A 27,913-nucleotide genomic window follows, 5' to 3' on the forward strand; every position below is an offset into this window, starting at 1 on the left:
ATCTACACTTTTTTGCATTTATCAGAAACGAAAAGGAATTTGGCCTTGCTGTCTTTAGCAATACTGTAGCCCTAAACTAGTAGAACGTATCTTTTGAAAAAAACACATAAGAAAAACTCCATTTAGGGCATCAAAATCTATAAAATATAGAAAGTTTTACATAATTGCTGAAATTCTGGTCAGTATCGGCTAAACTATTGGGAGTTGATCCAAGTAACCTTTTGCAAAAATCTTCCAAATAAAGTTCTCAACAATACTTTAGAACATTCTGAAACTCTAAAATGCTTACTTCATGTTGTTTCAGCGGTATTTTGCATCATATCTTTTTCAACACGTATTTCAAACACAGTTCACACCAACAGTTTATTTTCGCATTTCGGATTTCACCACATTATTGACAGTTTTATTAAATCGTCGTTGAATAATGTACTGAAAACAACGGCATAGAGACATTTTACAACAATGACATTTTCTGAAGAGTTGTGTATATTTTTCCAAAAGAAAATATTCAGAAAAAATTAACGGTTTTGGAGATACGGTGCGAAATGTATAAAAATTGTGGAATTTTTGCATATATTTTGAAGTTTGAGGCAATAAATGTAGTTTTTCGTGTTCATTATTTCTCCAAATATGTTTTTTTGTCCTTATCTACAAATTTGCTTCAGCGGCCAGAAGAAGATTGGCATTGGTTTCAGAGATATAGCCCCGAATTTCTTTAAAAACTCAAAATTTAACCATGTTTAGATGGGGCCATAAAATCCGAGCTGGATCTGACACAACAAAACCCAACTAGGGTTTCTTGTCGTTTGGGTCTATACTTTAAAAAAATCCTCAGTTCGAATTGTTTGCACAAGATCACCTTAAAAATGTTGCACAGTGTATCTCAACGACGATTGGCAACCAGAAACTCAACCCCGCACCAGCCGCTTAACATCACAAACTGTCCGCCCCACAACTAAAAAGACGCAGAGGAGAAGATCAAACCAACGCCAGCAGCAAACCAATCGAAAGCCCCGTCCAAGTTTCTGGCAATTCGCTTGCGGTATATGCCAGGAAGATCACGCTATAAGCTCCTGTCAACACTTCCTTAACATGTCTCCACCACAGCGCTATGAGACTGTAGAACGCAGGAGCTACGTCGTGGTGTTTTATGTGGGTACCTACCATACGGTCTACCCCACAGTGCTCTTAACACCGGGTGAATACAATGCGTCTACCAACGCCCCCGCACAGAAAGTACGAGTACCAATTCGCTCACACGTATTTGGACGTGATCGCCACCTTGGTTAGGAGCGGAGCCTATCTAAACTCCTGCATTTCTATGGGTCAGGCACCCGGTTGCAATGCAACTCCACATTCGAGCCGAAACTCTACCCGCGATTTGGGTCCAAACCACAGCCACCGCGATGCTCCCACAAGGGGGCCAACACCAACTGCCAGGCCAGATCCGAGGATCTGGGGGCACCTGGCACCCGCGGTACCAGAATATAGCCTCCGGTCAAGCTTCGTGGCCAATGACCACTACCAGTTGGACTCCAAACAGTCCCGGACTGGTGACCTCCTCCAAATAAACCAGCGGAAATTAACAAACAACACAGGACCACAAACAATTAACATGCTGCCCTCACGGACTGCACAAAGGGCCCACAGGGACCGCGGCAACGGACAACACAACACAAACAGTAGACGAAGCCACCCTCACTGATGACCGACAAGACATCCACACCAGAGAAACACGACGCCGCACCACTCAACTTCTCCAAACCTCCTCCTCCTCCAACACAACACGCCCAACTGTAGAGATGACTATGTGGAGGAGTTACCTCCACTAAGTCTAGTCCTTCTCCTATCAAACACTTCACGTGCATACCTACTTAAACAACTAAAGGTCCGACTGTCTCCAAGTGCCCTACTGAAATCCCACCCCGCCCCTCCATACGTTATACCCATATTGACTTAAACTCTAATGTCATCATAGTAAGGACATTCCGTCAGTATATGCCTCCAGTCCTCAGTCATCCCACACCCACATAAATCTGTCCTGGACAGGCCTCTTGCATATAAAAATGCATTTAGAGAGCCATGCCCCGTCAGTAAGAATCCCAGACTCATGCTAAAGCTGAAGTCTGGGCGGTCCAGTACGAACGTTGCGTCACGAATAAATTCGTACGTCACCCGCCCTTTGTCACTGTCCGTCCACCTAGTCCGCCCCTAACAGCAGCACGCTCCCGAAGGATTGCACTGCGCCGCCTAACATCCCCATCCACCAGATCAGAAGGCCCGAGCCAATCATCCTCGGACAGTTGCAAGCCACGCTTCAGCTTGTACAGAACAGTCCTACATCTCGCTTCCAGGTCAAAGGGCAGGGCGCCAAGTAGCACCTGCATTGCGTCCGTAGACACAGTGCGACACACTGGCAGACATGCTAACATGACCACTCGTTGACACGACAAGAGCTTTCTACGCCCAACAACAGATTCTGCTGCAGCACACCATACAGGCGCCCCATATGTTGCACAGGCAACAAAGAGCCCACCATATATGGTGCGCACGGAACGTCTGCTCAAACCCCAGTCGGTCCGCAAGACCCTTCTGACCATTCCAGCTACAGCAGTCAACTTGTCCTTCAAACGATCGAAGTGCGGCAGGAAATTCATTCTCTCGGCCATAGTTATCCCAAGGTACTTGACCTGCTTGACATACCGTATGCCGTGGTCACCAAATCGAACGTGGGGAGGTCGACTGTGTGCTAATCTGCCTTTCAGCAGCATTAGCTCAGTCTTCTCCTTAGACACCTCAACACCCACTCGGTCACTCCAGACCCCCACGATACCCATGGCCTCCTCAGCACGACGTTCCAGTTCGGCACGAGCCTCACCTTCAATCATGATGAGGAGATCATCAGCATACGCACAGATCTTGAAAGTGGTCGCTAACTCCCGCAGCAGAGAATCCATCATGAGGTTCCAAATAAATGGGTCACAGATAGACCCCTGAGGGCAGCCTCGCTCCACATCTGTCCAGACCGTCTCATTGGCTCCCACGACACAAGCCCTTCGTCCACTGAAATAACTAGACCAGAGAAGAAACTCCCGACACCCGATCTCAGACAGCTTTGCGAGCACGCTATCCCACGAAAGGAAGTCAAATGCGCCTTTGAAGTCGACAAATATGCCTAAGACATATTTGGCACTTGACCCGCTCAGACTATTCTGCACATGCATCCACGCGTCCACAGTACCTCTACCCTCGACACCAGAGAAACACGACGCCGCACCACTCAACTTCTCCAAACCTCCTCCTCCTCCAACACAACACGCCCAACTGTAGAGATGACTATGTGGAGGAGTTACCTCCACTAAGTCTAGTCCTTCTCCTATCAAACACTTCACGTGCATACCTACTTAAACAACTAAAGGTCCGACTGTCTCCAAGTGCCCTACTGAAATCCCACCCCGCCCCTCCATACGTTATACCCATATTGACTTAAACTCTAATGTCATCATAGTAAGGACATTCCGTCAGTATATGCCTCCAGTCCTCAGTCATCCCACACCCACATAAATCTGTCCTGGACAGGCCTCTTGCATATAAAAATGCATTTAGAGAGCCATGCCCCGTCAGTAAGAATCCCAGACTCATGCTAAAGCTGAAGTCTGGGCGGTCCAGTACGAACGTTGCGTCACGAATAAATTCGTACGTCACCCGCCCTTTGTCACTGTCCGTCCACCTAGTCCGCCCCTAACAGCAGCACGCTCCCGAAGGATTGCACTGCGCCGCCTAACATCCCCATCCACCAGATCAGAAGGCCCGAGCCAATCATCCTCGGACAGTTGCAAGCCACGCTTCAGCTTGTACAGAACAGTCCTACATCTCGCTTCCAGGTCAAAGGGCAGGGCGCCAAGTAGCACCTGCATTGCGTCCGTAGACACAGTGCGACACACTGGCAGACATGCTAACATGACCACTCGTTGACACGACAAGAGCTTTCTACGCCCAACAACAGATTCTGCTGCAGCACACCATACAGGCGCCCCATATGTTGCACAGGCAACAAAGAGCCCACCATATATGGTGCGCACGGAACGTCTGCTCAAACCCCAGTCGGTCCGCAAGACCCTTCTGACCATTCCAGCTACAGCAGTCAACTTGTCCTTCAAACGATCGAAGTGCGGCAGGAAATTCATTCTCTCGGCCATAGTTATCCCAAGGTACTTGACCTGCTTGACATACCGTATGCCGTGGTCACCAAATCGAACGTGGGGAGGTCGACTGTGTGCTAATCTGCCTTTCAGCAGCATTAGCTCAGTCTTCTCCTTAGACACCTCAACACCCACTCGGTCACTCCAGACCCCCACGATACCCATGGCCTCCTCAGCACGACGTTCCAGTTCGGCACGAGCCTCACCTTCAATCATGATGAGGAGATCATCAGCATACGCACAGATCTTGAAAGTGGTCGCTAACTCCCGCAGCAGAGAATCCATCATGAGGTTCCAAATAAATGGGTCACAGATAGACCCCTGAGGGCAGCCTCGCTCCACATCTGTCCAGACCGTCTCATTGGCTCCCACGACACAAGCCCTTCGTCCACTGAAATAACTAGACCAGAGAAGAAACTCCCGACACCCGATCTCAGACAGCTTTGCGAGCACGCTATCCCACGAAAGGAAGTCAAATGCGCCTTTGAAGTCGACAAATATGCCTAAGACATATTTGGCACTTGACCCGCTCAGACTATTCTGCACATGCATCCACGCGTCCACAGTACCTCTACCCTCGACAAAGCCGAACTGATGCGGTGAAGGACTCACGCCGCGGCACTCCCCAAGCCTTGCCACCATAATCCTCTCCAGCACTTTTCCAAGCACCGGGAGAAGGCTTATGCCCCGATACGAGCGAGGATTACTCCTTACCCGATCAGGCGACTTGAGGAGCACCACGACGCGAGATTCCTTCCACGCACGCGGGAAGTACCCCTGGTTAATGCAACCACCAAGAACGGACTCAATATACTCAGGCATGACTTTCCAGATGGCTTTATACATCCTTCCAGTCATGCCGTCGATACCTGGCGATTTTCTACTCCTAATCCGGCAGATACTGTCCGCAACTTCATTACGCTCCAAGTCCGGAGGCTCACCCAGCTCCCACACAAGCGGGGGAGGTGATTGAGTCTCCGACCTTGGGAAGAAAGACCCCAGCAAAATCCCTACGTTTCCCGCCCACCCCGAGGCCGTCGACGTGGAGCCAAGACGCAACGCCTGTAGGTCAACCTGACGCTTAGACCCACCGTGTCGGCACACACGGTATACCTTACCCCAGGGATCATCCCTGTTGTCCTGTATAAATCTCCTCGAATCGTCTTCTTTACTCCTAGATAGCTCGTCCTTGTACGTCCTAAGAGCAGCAAGGAACTCAGCCTTACGCTGAGCCAGATCTTCCGCATTGGTTCGTCTTGCCCTTTGGAAACGCTTCCTCAGGCGCGCAACTCCCCTCCGCATCCGACCCAGCTCACGGGTCCACCATTTGACCTTACTTGGCTTCACCTGACGGCGTCTGCCAAGGAGTACGTCATTAACGCTTCTCATCCACTCATTCAACTTGCTGACCTGGTCATCTAACGTCAGTGCCCTGAAGTCCGCTAATGGCATAGCTGCCTCCCTGACACAGTTCGCATAATGGTCCCAGTTCACGTCTCGTTCCATCCAACCCCGGAAACGCTCAGTCACCCGCGTCCGTCCCCAAGGTGTGACCATAATCCTTATGAGATTATGGTCACTAATGCCCCAGTCTTCACTAATCTGCCAACTAAACTGGTAAGCTGTCATTGCTGCCCCATTTGCAACCGTCACGTCAATGTCGCTTACACCAGAAGGCCCATCAAAGGTATACAGGTCCGAGGGCTCATTTAAAACCACCAGGCCCCTCGCTAACACCCATTCGCTTAGCAACTCTCCTCTTTCGCGGTTCCGATGCCCAGATGTGTGGCTGGTCATCTTAGAGAACCACAAAGAAGAGGTTGCATTTGCATCTAAACCTAGGATTAGCGGACAACTACCCGCAAGGAGTAGTACGGCATCCATATACCCAAGAAAAGGCTCCAGTGGTAAGCTAAATCTACAATAGATGCTAGCCAACAACACCTTTCCCCCCGCCCACTCAACGGACAGACAGACCCCCCATTGGCTACTTAAAAGAACAGTACAGTCAAAGTCACTGTCCCCCACAACTATTGCAGAGTCACAATTCTGGTCCGACAGTTATATTGAAGGACCTCCATCATTAGTGTCTTGCGTTCGCCCTCGCGACCAAAGACGCAAGCACAGGGCACTCCATGGACATCATAAGATGTCCTGCAATTAGACCTCTAAATGCACAATTCCTACAGTTGATCGGATTCGGACACATCGAAGCAAAATGGCCAGTACCACCACATCTACGGCACACATCCTCCTGCAACCGGCACTCCCGCACTCTGTGGTCAAAGGACAATCATCTGAAGCACGACGCCACTACATCCTGCCGACGAGCAGTGAACCTATGCCACCTGATATAGACTCCCTCACCGCAAAGTTTCTCCGCAGCCCGCTCAGTGCATTCCAATACGATATTGAACTTAGAGTTCACATCAGCAACAGTCGTCCACGGAGCAGATACCAGACGAACGGACTTCTGGTAAACAGCAGGTGACATCGTCGCCTTGAAATTCATGGCGTACAACTGCTCCATAAACTCGTCGACAGGAATGCATGCCAAGACTCCCTGGACCACCACCTTAGGACCCAGTTTGTCATTGACAGTCACGTCAAGACCAACCTCCTCAAATTTCGTATTATTCGCGATCCGCTCACGCTCGGCTACCGACGGAGTGCGAATTACGGCACCTCCGTCCTTGATCGGCTTGACGTCGTGGACGCGCACGCTCAGAGTCGGCCCTACCTCCTCCATAACCTTCATGACCACTTCTTGGCCAGATGGCCCCTTCTTCTTTGGCCTAACCACAACGGACCATGTCTCAACCGGCTTGGGCAAAGGTGCAGCCGACGCAACCGACACAGTCGACACACCAGCCACTGGCACAGCAGGGGGCACCATTAGAGACGCTGCCACAGGCAAGGCCTGCTTAGACGGTCCCGCAGACACCACAACCGCACCTGTATTTGGCAACTTCTCATAAACTGCCACCTTTGCTCTCAACCTCTCATTGTCAACAATAGCCCGCATAAGGAGCTCCTCATATTTACCGGCCAATCTAATAATCTCCCTCGTTGTCTCTACATCGCATCTACTCTCGCAAATTACATCCAAAAGAGAGTCAGTTACATTTTTAAGTTCTCCCACCGTAACCCCACCAACAGACTTGACAGTTGGCCTCTTAAAACGAGGCCGGCTCTCGCGAGAACGGCTCTCACCAGTTACACCCACCGACGTAGCGCTCTCCCCACCAGCAGTATTCTGCTCATTCGCCAGCACAGGAACACACTCACTCTCCTCATCAACATTCATCTCCGAACCAGTCGGCAACTCAACAGGAGACTTCTCAGCAACAACAGGCACACTCACCCCACCAGCCTTCGTTGGAGACTTTTTAGTTGGCGTACCAACCTTCGCCCTCTTTCCCCCTTCTCCACCATCGCCAGAGCTGTCTTCAGTTTCTGTGTGGCGCAACCTCCTGGTGGCAGGAGGAGGAGCCAGCAACTCCAACGTTTTGGCACTTGGGCGCCTCACTGACCCACTGGCACTGCCACGTGCCTGCTCGACGTCTGACGTCTCCGTCAGATCGCCGGCATTTGGGTCACTGGACGCAACCTTCTTCGGCTTTGCCTTGGGAGGCATAACCACCACTCAACTAATCAAAACAAAACGACTTACCAATAGTCCAGGGACAATCCTCGTCAGCAACAAAGAGCAATTCCAGCAGTCAAAACCAAAACAATGAGGCACTCGAAAGCCAAAAGCCAATACCAATAGTCCAGGGACAATCCTCGTCAGCAACAAAGGGCAATTCCAGCAGTCAAAACCAAAACAATGAGACACTCGAAAGCCAAAAGCCACGCACTTGTCACAACGATTTCCCAATACCCAAAAATACACAGTTCACGAATATTCGCGTCTTTGGGATTCCCCAACAACACTTTCAATGCACCTGACATAGTCAGAAAATTTAAAATTCTGTTTAGAGCGAGACGGCAAAAATCGTATTTGTTGTAAAACCGAAATTTTAATAAAATTTTCTCCGCTAATTTCACAACACGTCTGACTTCTTCGACCGCTCAATTCGAACTGACGCAGGAGCTACTGTAGGAATTTTTTGGCAAGAAGCCACTTGGCTCCAGACTGCCAGTGCTTAAGATATTGCAAACGCTGTGAAAATCGGCATCATACGCTGCGGCACGGTGACCCACAATTAGGAGACTCCATGCAGCCTGAAGTTCCTCACAGCGTTCCCTTTGCTTCTGATTTAACATTTGTTCCCACAGCAATGGTTAGAGTGGTAGCGGAAACAATTGAATCGTTGGCAGCCATCTGAGCCTTAATCAACAATTCGTCGTCCATGTCTCGCATATTCTTTGCATCCTTTATGCGACTTGGACTACGATCGTTTCTTTACAAGGAACGACGTTTCACTACCTTTAAAATAATGGTCAGAAATCCTAATAAAACGTGGGCATTAAAAATCAATGCACTCATAACGGATGAATTGCCATATAGGCCCTACAGTGACCCGATCATCGAGGATCCAACCAAGGATGTTGTGGATAGCAATACGCCAATAGAGTTAATTCTTGGGACAGATACGTATTCAGCTCTATGGAGGGAAAGTTAAATGTTTGCTGGCGTTGGTGAGGTGTACGGATATGAAACCGCCCTCGGATATGTTTTTGCCGGTCCAATAAAAAATATGTCTTATTAAATTAGTCTTACACACATGTCACGGTGGGGCTGGATGTTTATAGAAGTGCCATTAGTTGGACACCACATTCTACTCTTTCATTTGTACTTAAATTTCATGAACATATGTATATATTGACATATGTACACCTAACCATTCCATTTCATTCCACTCAGCATTGGAAAAGATCATTGCAAAGAAGGGCTGGTGACATTTCTGCTGAGAGTAATTAATTTTTGTTGATCGAACCTTCTAATCGTGCGCTCCGTCGTAAGAAGTACAAGCTAAACAAACGAAACCAAAAACTCTTAATGTACAACTGTAAATAAAAAAAAAAACCTGTTTAAACTGAAATAACATATTGTAAACAACTAAACAACAGAACGTTTAACGAAAGTGAATTTATAAAAGGCATCTAAATAAGTGAATTTATTATCCGTGCATGCAAGATTTTTTAAAGTTATTAGCCCTTGCATTTATATTAAACACAACCCTAGTTATTACAATATTTGAATTTGTTAAATTACATACATTTTGAACTTGATTGAATTTTTTCCTACAAAATTATAAACTATTTCAAATTTCACACAACTAGTTATAGTGTCATTTATGTCTAAGTGAAACCTAAAGAAAATTAATTGTACATTTAAATATAAACCAACAACAGTGTAAACCATATCCCACATACCTATATGAAATAAAACATACAAAAACTGGAAATAATCGGTGAAGACTTATCACATGGCAAAAAGTATGTTGTTTTTAGATTAGAAAAACATAAATTGTTCAAAAAACAATTACTTTTTGGAAGTTCCGACGCTATTAAGAGCCAGATTAGATATCCTTCAGGATGACGAGTGTAATAAACTTGAAACGCTTTCGCCGTGTAGTACAACCTTTCCTTTCAATTTAACTGACAACGAAGAAATTCTTAGTCTCATCAACAACATAGAGTGTAATAAAAGCCCAGGTGGCGATGACATCTCGGTCAAAGCAATAAAGCGTTGTAAAGAATCTGCAAGTACAATATTCAAACGACTACATTTCCAGATGTTCTCAAAATTTCAAAAGTAATACCCATACCAAAAATTTCTTGTTATCAGATTGTTAGCGATTTCCGACCAATATGCTTGTTATCGTGTATTGATAACATTTTTGAAAAAGTAATGTATTCGCATATTTCTCGCTATATAAGCGAATCAATTATATGAAAACCAATTTAAATTTAAAAAAGGTTGTGGAACGCAAAATGCAGTTATAAATGTAGTAAATTTAATATGCGAAGTTCTTGACGACAAATGTGGTGGTGTTGCAGCTGTATTCTATGACTTATCGAAGACGTTCGATTTGATAGATCAATATACACATATTGCTTACAAAGCTTTCTTTCTATGGATTTTGAGATAATTCTTTACGATTGTTGGAAAGCTACATTAAGAATAGAAAACAGTATGTGGAGATGGATGGGGTGAAAAGTACTACTGGAGTTGTTCTGCATGGAGTACCACAAGGCAGCGTTTTAGGTCCTCTGCTTTTCACCATATACCAAAACGACATATTTAAGCTAAAGCTCCACTGAGAACTCATACTTTATGCGGATGATATTTCCCTTGTTTATCCATATAACCACGAAGCAATATTGAAATCACAAATGGAACAAGGCGCTGAAACTATAATGGAGTTTTTCCGAATTAACAAGCTTGTTCTTAATTCTGAGAAAACAAAGGTTATACGCTTTGGTCCGCATTGTGCAGATTTTTATCCTTTCCACATTGTTATTGGAAATACAACCATATATGATTCCCGTTCTATAAGGTACCTTGGCATTCACTTGCAACATAACCTATCATGGGATTTACATATACAAGAGATGAAATCTAAAGTCGCACCAGCCATTGGAATTTTACATAAATACAGAAGGAAATTTCATACATCAACTCATCTTTTAATTTACCACTCATTAATACAGAGTCATTTTAACTATATGTGTATAGCATATGGGCACAGAGCGTACAACTAAAATCGCTACAAAGAATTCAAAATAAAGCACTGAGATTAGTTTACAATCTACCTCGTTCTTACGCAACAGTCTCTTTATATGAGAATTTCGCAAATAGCATCTTACCTATACATGGCTTATACAAAATGCAGCTGCTTACATTTATGTTTAAACCTTGGTCCTCAATCATTCCCGTTTCATTTAAATCAGTCAGATTTTAACACCAGAAATCATAGAAACTTGCGAGTTGTACGATGTCGACTCGAATCAACCAAGCAGAGGATTGAACATAGTGGTTGTTCTGAGTTTAATCATCTCCCCCCAGAACTTAAAAGCGTACAACGAATTTCAACATTCAAAAATAAATTGAAATTGTATTTGTTTAATAAATTGACCATACATCTATTGTAGTATTAAACAATTCCTTTATCTTAATATATATTTATTATACACTTTTATTTGTACATTCTTTTGATTACTGTTAAATATGCCAACTCGCCCCTATAAAGTTTTTAAGGCGCAAGGACAATTTATTTTCCTTGTAAAATTATATATTGAATAAAAACTGAATTATAAAAAAAACTTGGAGGCAAAACATTCAATGTCTTCTACAATATATGCGTACAACTAAAATTAATGAGGCACTAACAAAAGCACATAATTCACGGCGATTTCACGGTAAATTAGAACCTACTCTTGGCTGATCGTTCTTCATGGATCGTGTGACACTGGATGATATTATGTGGCTACTTAAAACCAGAAGTGATAAGATAGCACTTAATTCAAATCGTTATCAAGCAGATGCAAACCCAAGATGTTTAATGTGCAATACACAAGAAAATGAAGACATACATAATTTTATTGGTCGTTGCCCGGCAATAAAAGAATTTCGTCAAATGTTTTTTTCAAAAATCAGTACTTTATGAATCTGAAATAATGGAATAGTAATCAACTGGAAAAGCCTAGCCAGCTAATTAAGAATTTACTCACAATAAAGAAACCAATTCTTAGAAGCATTGTGGCGTTTTTTATTGGGATAGCGTTTGCAATTTTGTTTTTTCAAAATAGTCTGGCTTAATCCCATTGTTGTTGTTTTAATATTTTAAAACAAATATTTTATTAGTGGAAAAGATTTGGCATTGTTCGCCAAGGGGTAAGGCAGGGAATACTATAGTTTCGATCCACGCCACTGGATCTCATCAGTTCCCTTGTTTCTTGTTTGTGGATATTCTCCACCGAAGTTATTTTTCAATAACTTCTTCAACAAGAAACTTTTTATACCCAAACATCAATCGTCAGATCGAAGTATAAAGGTAAGCAAAGAAAAGAGTTCAATGAGAAGTTTTTCCTTGGCAACCTCATACAACTAGGACGAAAGTGTCTGCGAAAACAATTCAAACCTCTTCCACTAGTATGTGTCGTCGAATTTCAACGAATACACACACCAAAAATTTGGTTGGTCTGCTTTACAGCAAAAACAACACACGTCGTGCCAGTGTCTTCAATTAGAAGCATTGTGGCGTTTTTTTATTGGGATAGCGTTTGCAATTTTGTTTTTTTCAAAATAGTCTGACTTAATCCCATTGTTGTTGTTGTTTTAATATTTTAAAACAAATATTTTATTAGTGGAAAAGATTTGCCATTGTTCGCCAAGGGGTAAGGCAGGGAATACTATAGTTTCGATCCACGCCACTGGATCTCATCAGTTCCCTTGTTTCTTGTTTGTGGATATTCTCCACCGAAGTTATTTTTCAATAACTTCTTCAACAAGAAACTTTTTATACCCAAACATCAATCGTCAGCTCGAAGTATAAAGGTAAGCAAAGAAAAAAGTTCAATGAGAAGTTTTTCCTTGGCAACCTCATACAACTCCGACGAAAGTGTCTGCGAAAACAATTCAAACCTCTTCCACTAGTATGTGTCGTCGAATTTCAACGAATGCACACACATAAAAATTTGGTTGGTCTGCTTTACAGCAAAAACAACACACGTCGTGCCAGTGTCTTCAATTAGAAGCATTGTGGCGTTTTTTTTATTAAAATTCAATCTGTAAAACACTGAAAACACTACCAATTAACCTTAATTGATAGACGACTCTAAGTCAATGGGGGTTATCATGAACGGCAATTCCCCGTGATTTTTTTTCACTATCTCGTTTTTTCTTTCTCGTTGCAACGGCGGAAAGACAAAACTCATGAGGAAATTTCATTCATGATAACCCCCAATATTAATATTTATGTATTCTCTAAAAACGTTATCTGCATTGCAATGTAAAATTTCAAAATTAAATAATAAAGAATACTACTTCTAAAATGAAATTTATTATGATATTGTCTTACCTGAACAACTTTTGGTGAAGAACATAAGCACTCACATGACCAGCATCTAAATATCTTATTTCAGCACCAGGCCATATTTCTTCCAAGCTTGTGCATCCATCTCTTGGGACATATGCGTCGTCTTTGGCACATACAGCAATTATCAAAGATGTTTCCTTAGGAACCGAAAAATTCTTTAAATGAGTACACTCATCCATCATGCCTCTCATAAATTGTAATGCTTCTCGTTCCCACCAATTAATCTTCGTTATATCAATTTTTTCCTCCGAACTTGGCTTCGGAAGAATCAACTCCATTAACTTTGTCAGCGAATTAGTTTCATCTGAGTTTAGTTTTAAATTACCTTCAATTCCTGAAAGTTTTTCACTTTGCATCATTTGTGTAAACTTTATATCTTTCTTCAATTCAATTAATGACTGGTTAAAGTTTTTTATAAACGTTTGGCCAGCTGTAAAAGCGTCGTCAATAACGGTTACCATTTTGGACAAACGTTCACGGTATTTCCCATCAGAGTAGTACTGTGTTTCCAACATGTCCCAATTAATTGACTGGCTCATAACACCCTGAAAAATTAAAGCACACTTTTAATATTCATATATATATCACCAATATTTTTGAAAATTTAACATAGCTGAAGCCAAGGTTTACCCTTTTAGAACACGCGACTCGTGATTGTATATTGTACAAATTAAATAGTTTTGGATAAAATGAAATGTTTTTGGACGTGGCAAAAGATATTGGCCTTAACAGATAATTTGCGTGGAAGCTGTGGCTATATTTATGTTAAAAAATTGGTGAAAATGGATTGAAGCCACCATGTCTTTTTTGTTATCTCTCGATTTGTGAGTAAACCACACTTCTCTCGATTTTCCTGTCAAAGTAAAAGCAGAAGGAAACTAAATAAGGATCATCTCACTAATGTATTACTTTTCAATATTTCGTCTGCTTCTACCATCAAATGATGCTGACATTTTGAAGCCAGATTTACAGTGTTTTTTTGAAATTTTCTTCTAATTTCAGTCCGCAAAAAAGTTTTTCAGAGAACGATATATAGGATTGTAGTACTTGCGATTCTGAGTTATTTGGTACTAATATTGTGAATGTAGTCTGCACAGCTTCATAGAAATCTGCATCCAAATGGGAAAATTTTGTGCGAACATTTTTCTAAAAATCATATTTTTCGGACCTAATTTTAACAATTGTCATTCGATTTCTTCGTACTTAATTGCACATTTTAGTTTTTTAAGTTCCTGATCCAATAAATCATTTACCGTAAAAATCCATCTACTAAAACGCGAGTTACAAGAAATTCCAAAGTAGAAAAATCATCTAAAATTGTTTTTGGAAATATCGCGCATTTTATCGCGTTTTCTTCGGTTCGTTTCCACTGCAACGAAACAACTAGTACATCATCTTCGTTTTAGCGGAAACAGAGATTTGAAAACTTCACTGATAAGGGAGCTACATTCATTTTATCCCAAAAAATAGTGTGTGATGCTACATCCACGGTTCTTGATTGATCGCCTTAAAATAGATATATATCGATATAGATTTTCATGGTCAACACTGAAATCGGATGCGGACAAAAATTGTATGCACTTTGCGCAAAATAGCGATATTTTATAGGTTTTTTAATGCTAGGATGCAGCCGATGCTACACCTTAGCCTCCAATGTAAATTTCGAAAAATATATATAAATTAAAAGATATAGTCTTGCTGTACATGAAAATCACATGCGGACAAAATGATTTTGATAATTACGCGATTTACACGTATTTTAAAATGCATATAAATTAAAATGGGTTATTTGACCTCTGTTTCCATTTCAGAAGCTTTGAGATATATCCTCATCAACCCAATTACCTTCCCTAACGGGAAAGCTTTAATATGAATGTCAATTAAGCAAAATCCGTCTATTTTTATGGGAGATTTAAGCAAAATGAAAATGTGAAAAAATATTTTTTCAAACAAAAAAATTTTTTTTGACCAAAACATGTGCTTATTTTGGCTGTAACATCAAAACTATAACACCAATCTGTACGATTGTAGTCTCATTTGATTCGCCGTGAAGTTTTGATCCACAACTAATGTTTATGTAATTTTGTGACTACTTAATGGGCCTTAATTTTGAAAAAAGTTGACTTATATTCAATAATTTATCAATTTTATGTACACTCCGCGAATTCTGAGTAAAATTTTACATGTATTATGCAATCTACTCGCTGAACTCACTTCGAGAGAACTTTTTAGTAACAATTGTGCACATTAAAATACCAAAAATTGGCTCGCGTGATATATATATATATATATATATATATATATATATATATATGTTAGGAATTACATTTTTGTAAGGAAAAATCCGATTCGTTCGTTTTTGACACAAAGTTTTATTTTTCTTTTGATTTTCCCTGTATAGTCTGTCACAAAAGTTAGTATGCAACATAGAAATGAAAATGCATTCGGGATAAAAAAAAAACCCATAACTTATTGAAAACAACAAACAATTAGTTTTATTTGATATACACGAAGGTAATATTCGATGATAACAATGAAAACTGCGCAATATACATTAGAAAATGTAGCGTTCGAATTCCAAAAAGCCCAACATTTATATCGCAAAAGTTAGTATGCACCGCAGACAGTGTAGCCGAATTTGACGATTTATCGTCATTTTGACGATTTTTTGGCCCAAAATTGGAAAATGACGATTTGACGATTTTATGCCCTGAAATGACGATTTTTCACGTTGGCCAAAATTGCATGAAATAAAACAGGATAACTATTATTTAACCAAAATATAACGAAGACAATGTTGGAAACTCAACTTTATGAGTTTTTTAATGTTCTTATCAATTTCCAGCTAGATTGGTTATATTTAGGTACATACGAGTATTTGGAATACAGGTAGTTTGAGCTTTTTGCCTCACATTCGAATTATATCAGTGGAAATTTTTCGTTTAGGATTGTTAATAGATGAAAATCGTCTATCTCGTTGTGAAAAATGTAGGGGTCCAGCATTCTGCCATCATTCATGACATGGACGGTCACACAGTTGATCAGGCGATATTTGAGCAAAGCTGTCATTCAAAACTAGCAGTGTATTTACCTTGCTGCATTGTTGCAAACTCGATATTCATAGGGGAAACTCTCATCTGGTGATAGCTTTTAATGGCGGTAAAAAAGAAGAAATGAATTTTTATGTTTATTTTTGACATTGTTACCCGATCTCTCATTTTCCGTTCCTTTACTTTTCTGGTAGAACTGGTCACGAGAGAGCAATTTTGACAGTTTTCTCTTTTATCACTTTTATCATTAAAAAAGTAAAGGAACAAATTTTTTACTGCTGCGGGTTGTATTTCTTACGTAGTCAGTCTCATTGTCACAACTATAAGCGAAAAATTCACATTAAGCGGAAACCAAACTTAGTTTTGGACTAGGTTGACGATTTTTGACGATTTTCCAAATTTTATTGACGATTTGACGAATTTTTTGACGATTTCTGATCAAAAACTGTCGGCAACGCTGACCGCAGAACCTTTGTGGAACTGTGTAAAAACCATTGATTTATGAACAAAATAAAACTAAATCCGTATTTAAGAACCTCAAAAGAATATAAATTAGTTTTAATGACAGTTATAGTACTTCCAGTAAAATCCACAGTACTCCAGTGTAAAGCCAAGAAAAATACAACTACTATAGCTACAAATTTCCGCGTGTTATGTCCTCTTTTTGAATTCAAAAGCCATGAAATGCTCTGAAAAGCTCTAAAGTTTCAATATGTGTTTCAACTTGTCCTGGAACTTGGAATTTCTTAAAGGAAACCCAACATTTGGGGCCACTGACCTTTTGAAACATATAATAATCCTTAATCCTTACACTAAAGGACTTTCCTTTTGCCACAAAAAGCTCAAAACAAACATAATGGAAACACTGATATAAAGCTTTTCGAAATCACACTAATGCTTTTCAATTTTTATACCCAACACCACTATGTGGAAAGGGTATTATAAGTTTGTTTTGGGAAAAATTCATGTAACACCGCGAAATATTCGTCGGAGACCCCAATCTTCATATCTCGACGAGATAAAGCGATTTTGAAATGTGTGTCTGTCCGTCCGTCCGTCTGTCCATTATAAATTGTAAACACGCTCCAGGCCGCAATTATGGACCGATCGTCACGAAATTTTGTATGGAGGTCGGGTTCAGGCCAGAATAGATCCCTATTCTTATTGGTTATGATCGAGAAATATTTAGCGGGTGAAATGGACCAAAAACAAAATTTTTATCCGATTTTGTAGCGGCTCTGTATCGCCTATATATGAAAAATTAACTACCGATCTTTCCTCTGATGAAAATTGCAATAATATGTGTGCTTGATAACGGACCTACTACCTAAGATATAATGAGTTTTGTGAAGAGAACCACATCTTCCTCCCATGCTACAAATTGTCTCTATCATGACAGACAAATTCCCAGTTCTTCCTATCGTATTACCTGTCCAATTGTCCAAAATTTAAAGTTGTAGCAGAAATTGCTAAACAACGCCAATTTTCAAATTTAAGAATATTTCTTAAAATGTACAGTATATAATTGTTCCACAAACATCCCAGTTGGGACAAGGGAGCCTTCTCTCATATCAATGAGAGCACCCCGATTAATATCAGCGGAATTTTATGCAACACCTATTTTTGTAAAATTTGCATAATTTTGGCTTCTAATTAAATTCCAATCGAAATATATCACATATGCAAAAATATGCGAAATGTATAAATTATGCATATGCAAATATTATTTTTGCATATGGAAAATTTCTGTATTTCACATATTTTCGTATGCTACATATATTTCAATAATATCTTCTAAAATGTTTATGTGTACATTTTTCTGTTTGAAATTCACTTCAGACAAGTCAATAAAATAGAGAAATCTGAAACCAGAGTCATAATCTTCAAAATGTCGAAAATGGGAAGCTTTCTTGTATGGGAGCTATATGAACGCCTAGACCTATACCGACATATTTCAGATGGGAAGTTTAATACCCCCAATGAAAACTTAATACCAAATTTTAGCCAATTCGGAGGGATATTGAGACCATAACCTTCAAAGTACAGAAAATCGGTAGGTTCTGGCTATGGGAGCTATATGAAGACGTGGACATATAACGACAAATTTCAGGTGGAAAGTTTTTTTACCTCCAACGAAGACTGAATACAAAATGTCAGCCATTTCAGTTTGATCTTGAGGCCACAACCTTCAAAATAGCTATATGAACCCTGGACCTATACCGATAAATTTGAGGTCAAAAATTGTGATGAATGAATACTTAATACAAACGTTCAGCCAATTCGGTGTGATATTTAGGACACAAAGTTTTCCATATGGTTTAGCAAATATGTCAAAATACGCAAAAAATTAGGTCCAGACTAAACGTCTGCTTATCGGCGATAAACAGTAATATGAATCGTGGTGCACGCCCTGTCCCTTCTGTGATGTTTGTGGAACAATTATAATATTGTTATTTAAACTTAATGTGATAAGGTTGCAGACTCCAAAAAGTTATTTCTTACAATAAGCTTATTTGTCTAAAAGAAACTTTGATGTGCTGAAAGCTAACTCGCAGGGTAGTGGTGTAGGGTATCGTATGGGCGGCCCTGTCCGACTATAGCCTTTGCTTACTTTTTTATAAATACTATGGTGTAAGAAGAAAAGTGTTTGCATGAATTACATCAACTAACGATTTAACAATACCAACATTGTTTTATGAGAACCAAATTGTCAATGACAATATTTGAATAGTTAAGAAAAAAAACAAGTAAAAAAGCGGTAAGTTCGGCCGGGCCGAACTTTTTATACCCTCCACCATGAAATACTCTGATCGGTCGGTCGGTATTGTTATATGGGGGCTACAATAAAACGTGGAACTATGTCCATAATTTTTGTTGTAGAAGTTTCTTGATCACTGGGAACCCTAGATGAGACAAATTATAGCTAATTCGGTCTGCAAATGTAAAAAACTCAAAATAACTTAAATAGGGAGGTACCGTTATATGGGGGCTATACCAAAACGTGGACTTATCTTGACAGTTTTTAGTGGAGAAGTTTCCTCAAATGTCAAATTTCAGCTAGTTTGGTCAAAAAATGTAGATAAAATCCTCACAATACCTTTACCAAAACGTGGACCTATATAGACCATCTTCCAACTTGACCTGCTTATGGAAAAGAGACACTCGGTTGCAAAATTTTAGCGTTCTATCTCAATTATTGCGGACGCTAGAGTGATTACAACAGATGGACAAACAGACGTGGCTAGAAAGTCTTAAAATTTTATCCTGATTAAGAATATATTATATACTTTATAGGGTCGCAAATGATTAGCTCGATGTGTTACAAACAGAAAAACAAACTGAATATACAGGAAATAAATAGCAACATTAAAAAATTATTGTAAATTTGCTTCGTTTTTACGTTTGACATAATATCATACGAGTACGTTTATATATGTATGTTAGAAATAGGTTTGGTTCCAAACAAATATATATGTAATATTTTGTAACATATATAAATTTTATTTGTTTGGGTACCAACATATTTTTTTATGTTAGATCATATTTTTTATGGGTGGAGGGCTCTCGCTTATTTTATATTAAAGATATGTGTGTGTGGTGCAATAGAAGACGCAGTAGCGACTACCGAAGGTTGGAAAAGTTTGTTTTTGCTTTGGTGGCGTGTATGCGGTATGCAGCCAGACGCTTGTCTTTCGTTCTTTGTTGTTGCTGATGCGATTTATTCTCCCACAGGCAGCGATGTATTTATTGGAAGAAAAATCACGAGACTTTGAAGTACAGACAGGATATGTATGTGTATTCATGTACTCGAAGGAAACTCATCGGCGCCCAGAACCTAAATTGCTCAGCACTTCAGATCTTTTAAAACATTGAGAATGACTGGAGTTAGCACAGTTGAATGAAAATCGTGTCAATTTTCGTCTGTTCAAATTAAACAAATTGTTTACCATCTCTCAAGGAAATGTTCAGCCATAGGCTAAACCAAACGTTCCTATGGGGACAGGCATAAACAAATGCTACCTTGATTTCAAAATCTTAAACTACACGTACGCTCTATTAGAGTTGATATCAACCAAGATTTAGTTCATTTTTTTAGAGCAAAGGGGGGTAAAAATGTGATATTCCTTACAGGACCCACAATTTTTAGCTCTGAAATCTTCAAAATAATAAAATTTTCCAACAGGTTTTTGTGTTTCCTTTTTTTTTACAATTACAAATATTGTTTCGATATTTACGGTAAAGTCTAGGCCCTTGTAGGATATTATCTTTATTTCTGGGCCGGCATGGTGTTTCAGCCCCTTCCAGGGTCTAAATTGTAATAAGTGCTAGCTATTCTTCAATGATTTTAATGGTAAAATACAATTTTGTTAGGAAATATTCTTGTTAACGTAGGTTGGCTCTATTAGTTTTCACACCTCATTATAGGCCATATCATATTACTGCCACGCCCAATACAAATCAAACCCCAAATTGGACAAATGTTGATTGAATTTTATTTATGGGATACTATTTTATTATAAAAATGCGCGGAAGTGTTTTAGAAACGTTTAAATAAATTATGACGACGGTGGCTCTATTATTTCGCAAACACTGTATATACATACATATACAGTATAGTCTCGATATTCCGGACACTCGTTAATCCGGACAACGCGGTAATCCGGACACTAGAATTTTTTACATTGTAGACTCGGTAATCCGGACATTACATATTTTTCTTACCTCGATAATCCGGACATCAATATGTATTTCCTATCTTGATCATTAGATTCTTATTTATTTCATTGACGTTTTCGTTCTTAACAATAGCAATTGGTGTATTAATAAGAAAATTTAAGTTTTTCAAAGTTTTCAGTCCAAATCTCGACTTACTGTCAACTCAGTTATACAGTTAATACGGACTTAACTATCTGAATCTGTCAAATAATTGTCCTATTGTTCAACCATTTTTGACTGGCTGTGATAAGCAACAGTATTAATAACCTAAGTTTGGTCTGGTTCCCTGAAAAATCGATGTTGAGTGGTCCTTTCTTATAAAGGAATTGGTTCAATATTTTGAGAGGAGTCCCTTGGGGGGCATGTAATGTATCCGAGGATATTTTACTTAGAAGTGTGAAGTGAAGTGAAGAGTAAAAGGTTAGTTTTGTTTGGGATTTATAGCTAAACGAAGAAGCGAGTAGAGTTTTTATATAGGAATTTCAATAAATTTAAAACTAAGTAGTATGACCCCTTTTATTTTCATTATTTGACATTCAAAATCACCGGTAACTAAGGATTGTTGTATTGCATTCTCATAATTATGGAACCAATAGATTTAAATTAAAGTGTGTCTTATTCGTAAGCTATAACGTTTATATATATTGCATATCCCGTGGACCAGGGAAATCAATATACATATGCATGTACATGGGCTACAACGTTCATATTCTTAAAAAAAATTGCATGAATATACAACAGTTGTAGAGAAGTTTTAGATGGTTTAAGTAAATTTGGTAGTCAGGGAAGCTGTTTCCGGTCTGAAAATGGTCGCAAACCATAATATTTGCTTAATATGGATTTGTTTGCCTTAAATATCATGTTATTACCTAGTAAAAGTCCATTATTAATGATTTTAAAGTACAAAATTATATGTTTGTGTTATTACTCGGTAATCCGGACAATTCGATAATCCGGACACCGCCGAAACATGTGGTGTCCGGATTATCGAGATTATACTATATTTGAAATATGGATGTATCTATTTATTACATTATATAATCATTTGATTCCAGATGCCGCTGATTCCCGCTGATGATTTTCACTTTATTTCACAACTAACGAGAAGTGCTGAAAGATGTTTCTATATTTTTGTTTTCTTCTTTTTAAAAATGCGACACTACATTATTATCTACTTTTGAATAAATTATTCCATTCCGTTTTTCTTTCATTAAAGTCTGTAATGTATTCCTTGTGCGATGTGGTGTTGCTTTTATGTTTGGTATTTCTATGCATTTCTTTAAAAGAAAAACACCACCATTTACAAATGTGTATGTGTCTGTTTTTTGTGGCTTTTGGGCTTGTTTTTATATTACATTTAAACAAATATTTGTTTGCACCCAAACATATATTTTTGCACCCAAACAAATATTTTTGCATTACCTTTTCATTATTACATTACATTACCTTGTAATTTGTTTGTATATTGAAATTTTAACCAGTTGTAACTACGTTATCATATAGAATTATGGCAGAAATTCGATGCCATATTGAAAATTATCAATAATACGTTGAAGGGTCCAGATTCTATTGTTTTATAAACGAATTAATTGCATTATAATTTTCAAAAATATCCAAAAATCCTATGTCTAGCCATAATGTTCGTAAAATAAAATGTTTTTGCTGCTCACTAAACACACAAATATATATATATATATATATATATATATATATATATATATATATATGGTAAAAACCAAAAAAAAAAATGTTTTTGGTGTCGAAGTTAAGGAAAAAATCTGGTTTCAAATCTGCTCACATTCACAAAATTGGCCGATGCGCGCAAAAGTTATAGCGGTTTTTATATTTTAAAATTTCTTATTTGTTGTATTGAGAAAATGTATGCATACATCAGTAACAGCATTTGACATCCATCCGCAGATGCACCATAATTTCTAAAATTTGGTTTATTTTCGCGAAAAATACAAAAATTGGGAGCAAATCTAAATTATACTACCACAGAGTCCGTATAAACCGCTAAAAATAAATTAAAAACATCTACAGATCTAGACAATTCATAGAAAAGTATGAAACCAAATTTGTAGAGATTGGTGATATAAATTGCATATTATAGCAACAACAAAAGAAAAAAAAAAACATATTGTTAAAATATTATTCCAAGTATATTTTTTAGTTCGATTAGGAAAATTAGAAAAAAAAATATTTGGGAGTTCTCCAACTCATTCGCTAAAATCCCATATAATTATTAATTTATGTTGCTAAAACTTAATCAAGAAATATGGTTTACCATCGCGAAAGCTAAAGTGCTTACTGTGATAACTTTTATCATTCAAATACAATCATTCAAAAAATATGAAAATTAAAAAGCCTGTTATTCACGAATTAGTTAAGTTGGTTGATGCGCATCCGATTTTGGATACAGCGAATCAATCTCTTTCAATATCTATGCATATTTCGATGCTTCAGTCAGCGGCCATTGTGTGCCGTCAGTTGCATCTCACAATATCAAAAACCCTTAAGTGGGTAAAAGTCGCGTAATGTGCATACGATTTTGATGCGCCCATCAAAAATACGTCTATACACACTTATTTCAAATAGATTCTTCAAGAACTGCGGATGTGCCTCCACATTTTATTTTGAGTGAAATATCCATATTACTCGCGTATCTCTGTAATTTAAGACACGCGTTTTCTCAAAAGATTCCATTTATGTAAAAATTTTTAAAGAAAATCGCGGTTTAGTACGCGGATTTGTCAAGATATATTTTTGCTGATTTTCATATTTTCAAGGTATCTACAGCCGCGGTTTTAGTGGATTCATTCGATCGCGGAAGGGCTCATTAGATCTGTCGCGTACAAAAACTAAATTCACGCGGTATTCAAAGGAAATTGAATGACAATTGTAAATTTTACACGCAAAAAATAGGTTTTTTAAGAAAATTCACGCATCAAATGTTGGCCTTTAGGCACCAATTACTAGGAAACTGTAAGGAGCACACTCATGAGATATACATTAAACGACGTAAAATCACGAGTTTTATAATCATATTACGAGTTTGGAATATTATCTTGTTGCGCGTCCGGATTATTAAAGAAATTCAAAAAACTCGAAATTCCACTTCAAATCATGCTAGATCTTTCACAGAAATTTAGCACTGATAACTGGCTAGCTGTTTGCAAAATATGATCCAAGTAGTTATTTTAGATTTTGTGCAGCAATATTTTTAAGGGTGGGAGTCAAATTTCATTCGCCAACTTAAAAAGGATTTTTCTCGAAAGTGGATTTTTTGAAATGTTTCACTCTTTGAGTAAATGAGCGATATATTTTCGATAATGTTATCAAAATACATTTTAATGTATATGTAAGTATTTAAATATAGGCAAGACAAAATATGTGCCTCCACATTTTATTTTGGGTGAAATATCCATATTACTCGCGTATCTCTGTAATTTATTTTCAAGGTATCTATAGCCGCGGTTTTTGTGGATTCATTCGATCGCGGAAGGGCTCATTAGATCTGTCGCGCACAAAAAATAAATTCACGCGGGGTTCAAAGGAAATTGAATGACAATTGTAAATTTTACACGCAAAAATAGGATTTTTAAGAAAATTCACCCATCAAATTTTGGCTTTAGACACCAATTACTAGGAAACTGTAAGGAGCACACTCATGAGATATACATTAAACGACGTAAAATCACGAGTTCTATAATCATATTACCAGTTTGGAATATTATCTTGTTGGCTTCAACCTATTTTTACCCTTTTTCCTATATTGATGCCAACACAGCTTCCACGAAAATTAATTTTAATGGTCGACATTATTGGATCCCTCCTAAAACACTTAATTTTAAAGAATTTAAGTCATACTATATAGAATAAGTTAGCAGTTAGCGAATTCTGAGTGAGTGAAACTCGGATTCATCGATTGTAAATCGATTGGTTTTTACCATATGCACTGAGAACATTGAATGATTTTCGAACGAGAACATCCAAAGAGAATAACGTTTTTTCTACGCACAATTTAATTTAATTTTTTTCTTCTGTATCAGTCTACTATACTTATAAATGAGTTGAGTAATGATTAGTGATTGACGGACTGACTACACTGATCAACACGACTCTTGTTTCATCCGAACCTTTTTGTGTTTCTTTCTAATATACATTTATTATATACTTCAGAGCCCTAATTCACGATTTTTGGCCAGATTTTCGTTATCTTTCGTCACCAAAAACATTTTTTGGTAGTTTGCTTAAGACATTAGTTTGTGTGATCGATCCAAACACTTTTTGTTATATTTATCGTGCTTGTAGCGATTTAAAGTCCATCATACACAGAAAAAATTATGTTTCTAGCTTTTCGCGAAATGATTTTCTGATCATTTTACCGATAGTACTATTTAAAATAGGCATTTATTTTTGGTCATCAGGATAGAACAGTCATTTTATTTTCGCGAGTTGTTGAGATATTACGGCTTGAGTTCATTAAAAAAAAACTACTATATTCGCAAAGTCCGGTATGAAGAGCTTGAGCTGGTCCATTACGCAATTAAGAACAGTCGCGGACACCAAAATAAAATACATATAAAATTCAAAGCCCAAAGGGTGCGTTCAATTTGAAAAATGTGCTAAGATTTCCCTCAGTGTATTAAAATAGCGGATATTTTCATATCAGATATATACAGATGCGAAATCAATAATAGCACCACCATGAACAACTGTGGACCAATGTTTTATGTTTTATCAATGTTTGGAGGAAAATATTGCAATTTCTCATTTAAATGTCCCAAAAAAAAAAAATAAATAAATAAATAAATAGCAAAACCCATAAACAGACGATTGATTAACCGTAATAGACTTGGCAACAAAACTGTGAAGAATTAACTTGTTTTCGTTGAAATCTTAGAAAATATGACTCTATTTCATTTAGAAGATAAGTCGGCACTAGTTTGGTCCTTCCAAAAGGATATTAGCAGTAATAATCTGGGCTAAAATCGGAATGAAAGTGAAAGAATTTGTGGTATAGAAGTTCTGCGGCCATTCTTTAGGGTTGTATCTTGTCAATTGGTTAAGATCAATAGCGCAACAGCAGCATCAAAACCAATGAAAAAAAAAAATCATATCTGAAGAACAATCCTGCAACCAACACCACAATCCGCTTGATTCGATACCAAGCCTATCCCCTGGCGTTACTATCGCCTTCAACTAAAGAATAAATCAGTAGACACTTGTTTCTGTTGATGAACTTCTATACTTGAGTAATAAAGTGTAGACATTTTTCAACTTCCATCATTCTAAAGTAATTTTTAATGATGGTGCTATTATTTTTTTTGCCCACACTGAACGCCGTAATAAACAGTTTTTATGAAATGATTTGTTACATTATTGAAGATAAGAAATAACATATCGATAACAGCCGGTAACAGTAATAATTATGTAATATTTATAGATAAAAACTCACCGTTGTAAAAACTGTTGCTGCCGTTGACCAAGAAAGACAGGGGACTAGAACAAGTGGCTTGGGCCAATTTGTAGCAGCTAAGGATGCCATCTGAAAAAAACATATTGCACGTTCTAAAATTAAAAATTTGTAGAATTTATTGTTAAACGAGATTTTTGTATGAAAATTGTGGTAGATCTTTGAAAGACAACTATGCATACATCTATCACCTTATTATAGTACGTTTATATATAGGCGGATTTAATGTCAATTCCATTGTATATACGTCAAAAAAATCCTCATAAAGAAGGTTCACCCGACAAAAACCGATAATATAAACATTCTATTAATGAACCCCTTAAAATTATATTTGTATGAGTTTTATTTAAAGGGTAACACCTAGTCGCGCAGAATATAACACATATGGTCTGTTCCAGAACTTCAAGAATCTACTAATGTTTACTATCTTTGCGATATCATAAAGAAAAAAATTGCTATCGTAAGTAGAGAGCTGTTGAACTCTGTTCAACAACGTAGTTTTTAGTTAATGAATTCAACATTATTAATTTTTGCATTACTTGAACTTACAATCCAATTTAACGGAAATATCACTTAAATTGTCAAGATACGGTAACCTTCTCTTTCCAAATGAGCTTTTACTCATAACTAAAAGGCTACCATTTTTTATTTAATTCCGTTCGTTTCGCTTTCCTATTGTAAGACAAGAGAATGTCCAAATACAAAATAACTTCACTTGTCGCATAGAAGCTGAACTATTAACAATAGAATAAAACCTTGCTGCATTCACCTTTAAAATTGAAGATAAACCTGCCTTTTCATTTCAACAATCAAAACGCTTACAATTGAGGGAGTTGCCACCGATTTAATCATTCAACCGCATACAGTCCACTACAGGCCAACTCGCTCTCAATTGTACAAGGGCTAATGGGGATTCTAGTAATTTGATACTTTGTTTGCCTCCAGTGTGTGTGAGTGTGTGAGAGAGAGAGCAAGAGAGAAACCGTGTGTGTGGAGGTGTGAGAGAGAGTATTCTACCTCCTCTATGAGCGGTTGAGGGGGAGAGCGAGAAATAACGAGATAACCACAATTATCCTGTATATATGTGGGAGTGAGCGAGACCGAGATTGTGAGAGACCCATATCGCTCATTTACTCAAAGAGTGGCATAACTCAAAAAATACGTTTTCTTTGTCAATATTCAGAATATTATACGTGATATTTACATCAAAATTTTGTAGAAAGTGCATATGGGAATTATACAGATATGTGATGAAAACAGATTTGCAGAATCGAAATGGTATGTCACGGGGTTACCTTTGATGATATATATAGCTTTGCTTCGCACACATCCCTTATTTGAATAATATTTTTAAAATCCATTTTCAATTTCATTAAAATATTCACCAAAATTAGAAATATACGATTTCGATTTATG

General features: G+C 38.3%; 1 protein-coding gene across 1 annotated transcript in view; it reads right to left on the reverse strand.

Annotated features, from left to right (window-relative positions):
* Positions 1 to 27,913, reverse strand: part of LOC141403934 (protein ABHD18) — a 244,693-nt gene that overhangs the window by 38,080 nt on the left and 178,700 nt on the right. Inside the window, exons 5-6 of the mRNA XM_073987043.1 lie at positions 26,480 to 26,569; positions 13,235 to 13,797 (exon numbers count right to left, since the gene is read on the reverse strand). Of these exons, the coding sequence (XP_073843144.1) occupies positions 13,235 to 13,797; positions 26,480 to 26,569 (653 nt within the window). The remainder of the gene's footprint in view (positions 1 to 13,234; positions 13,798 to 26,479; positions 26,570 to 27,913) is intronic.

This window comes from Musca autumnalis, unplaced genomic scaffold, assembly GCF_047663935.1.
Source record: "Musca autumnalis isolate F117 unplaced genomic scaffold, ASM4766393v1 scaffold_4, whole genome shotgun sequence".
Classification (NCBI taxonomy): domain Eukaryota; kingdom Metazoa; phylum Arthropoda; class Insecta; order Diptera; family Muscidae; genus Musca; species Musca autumnalis.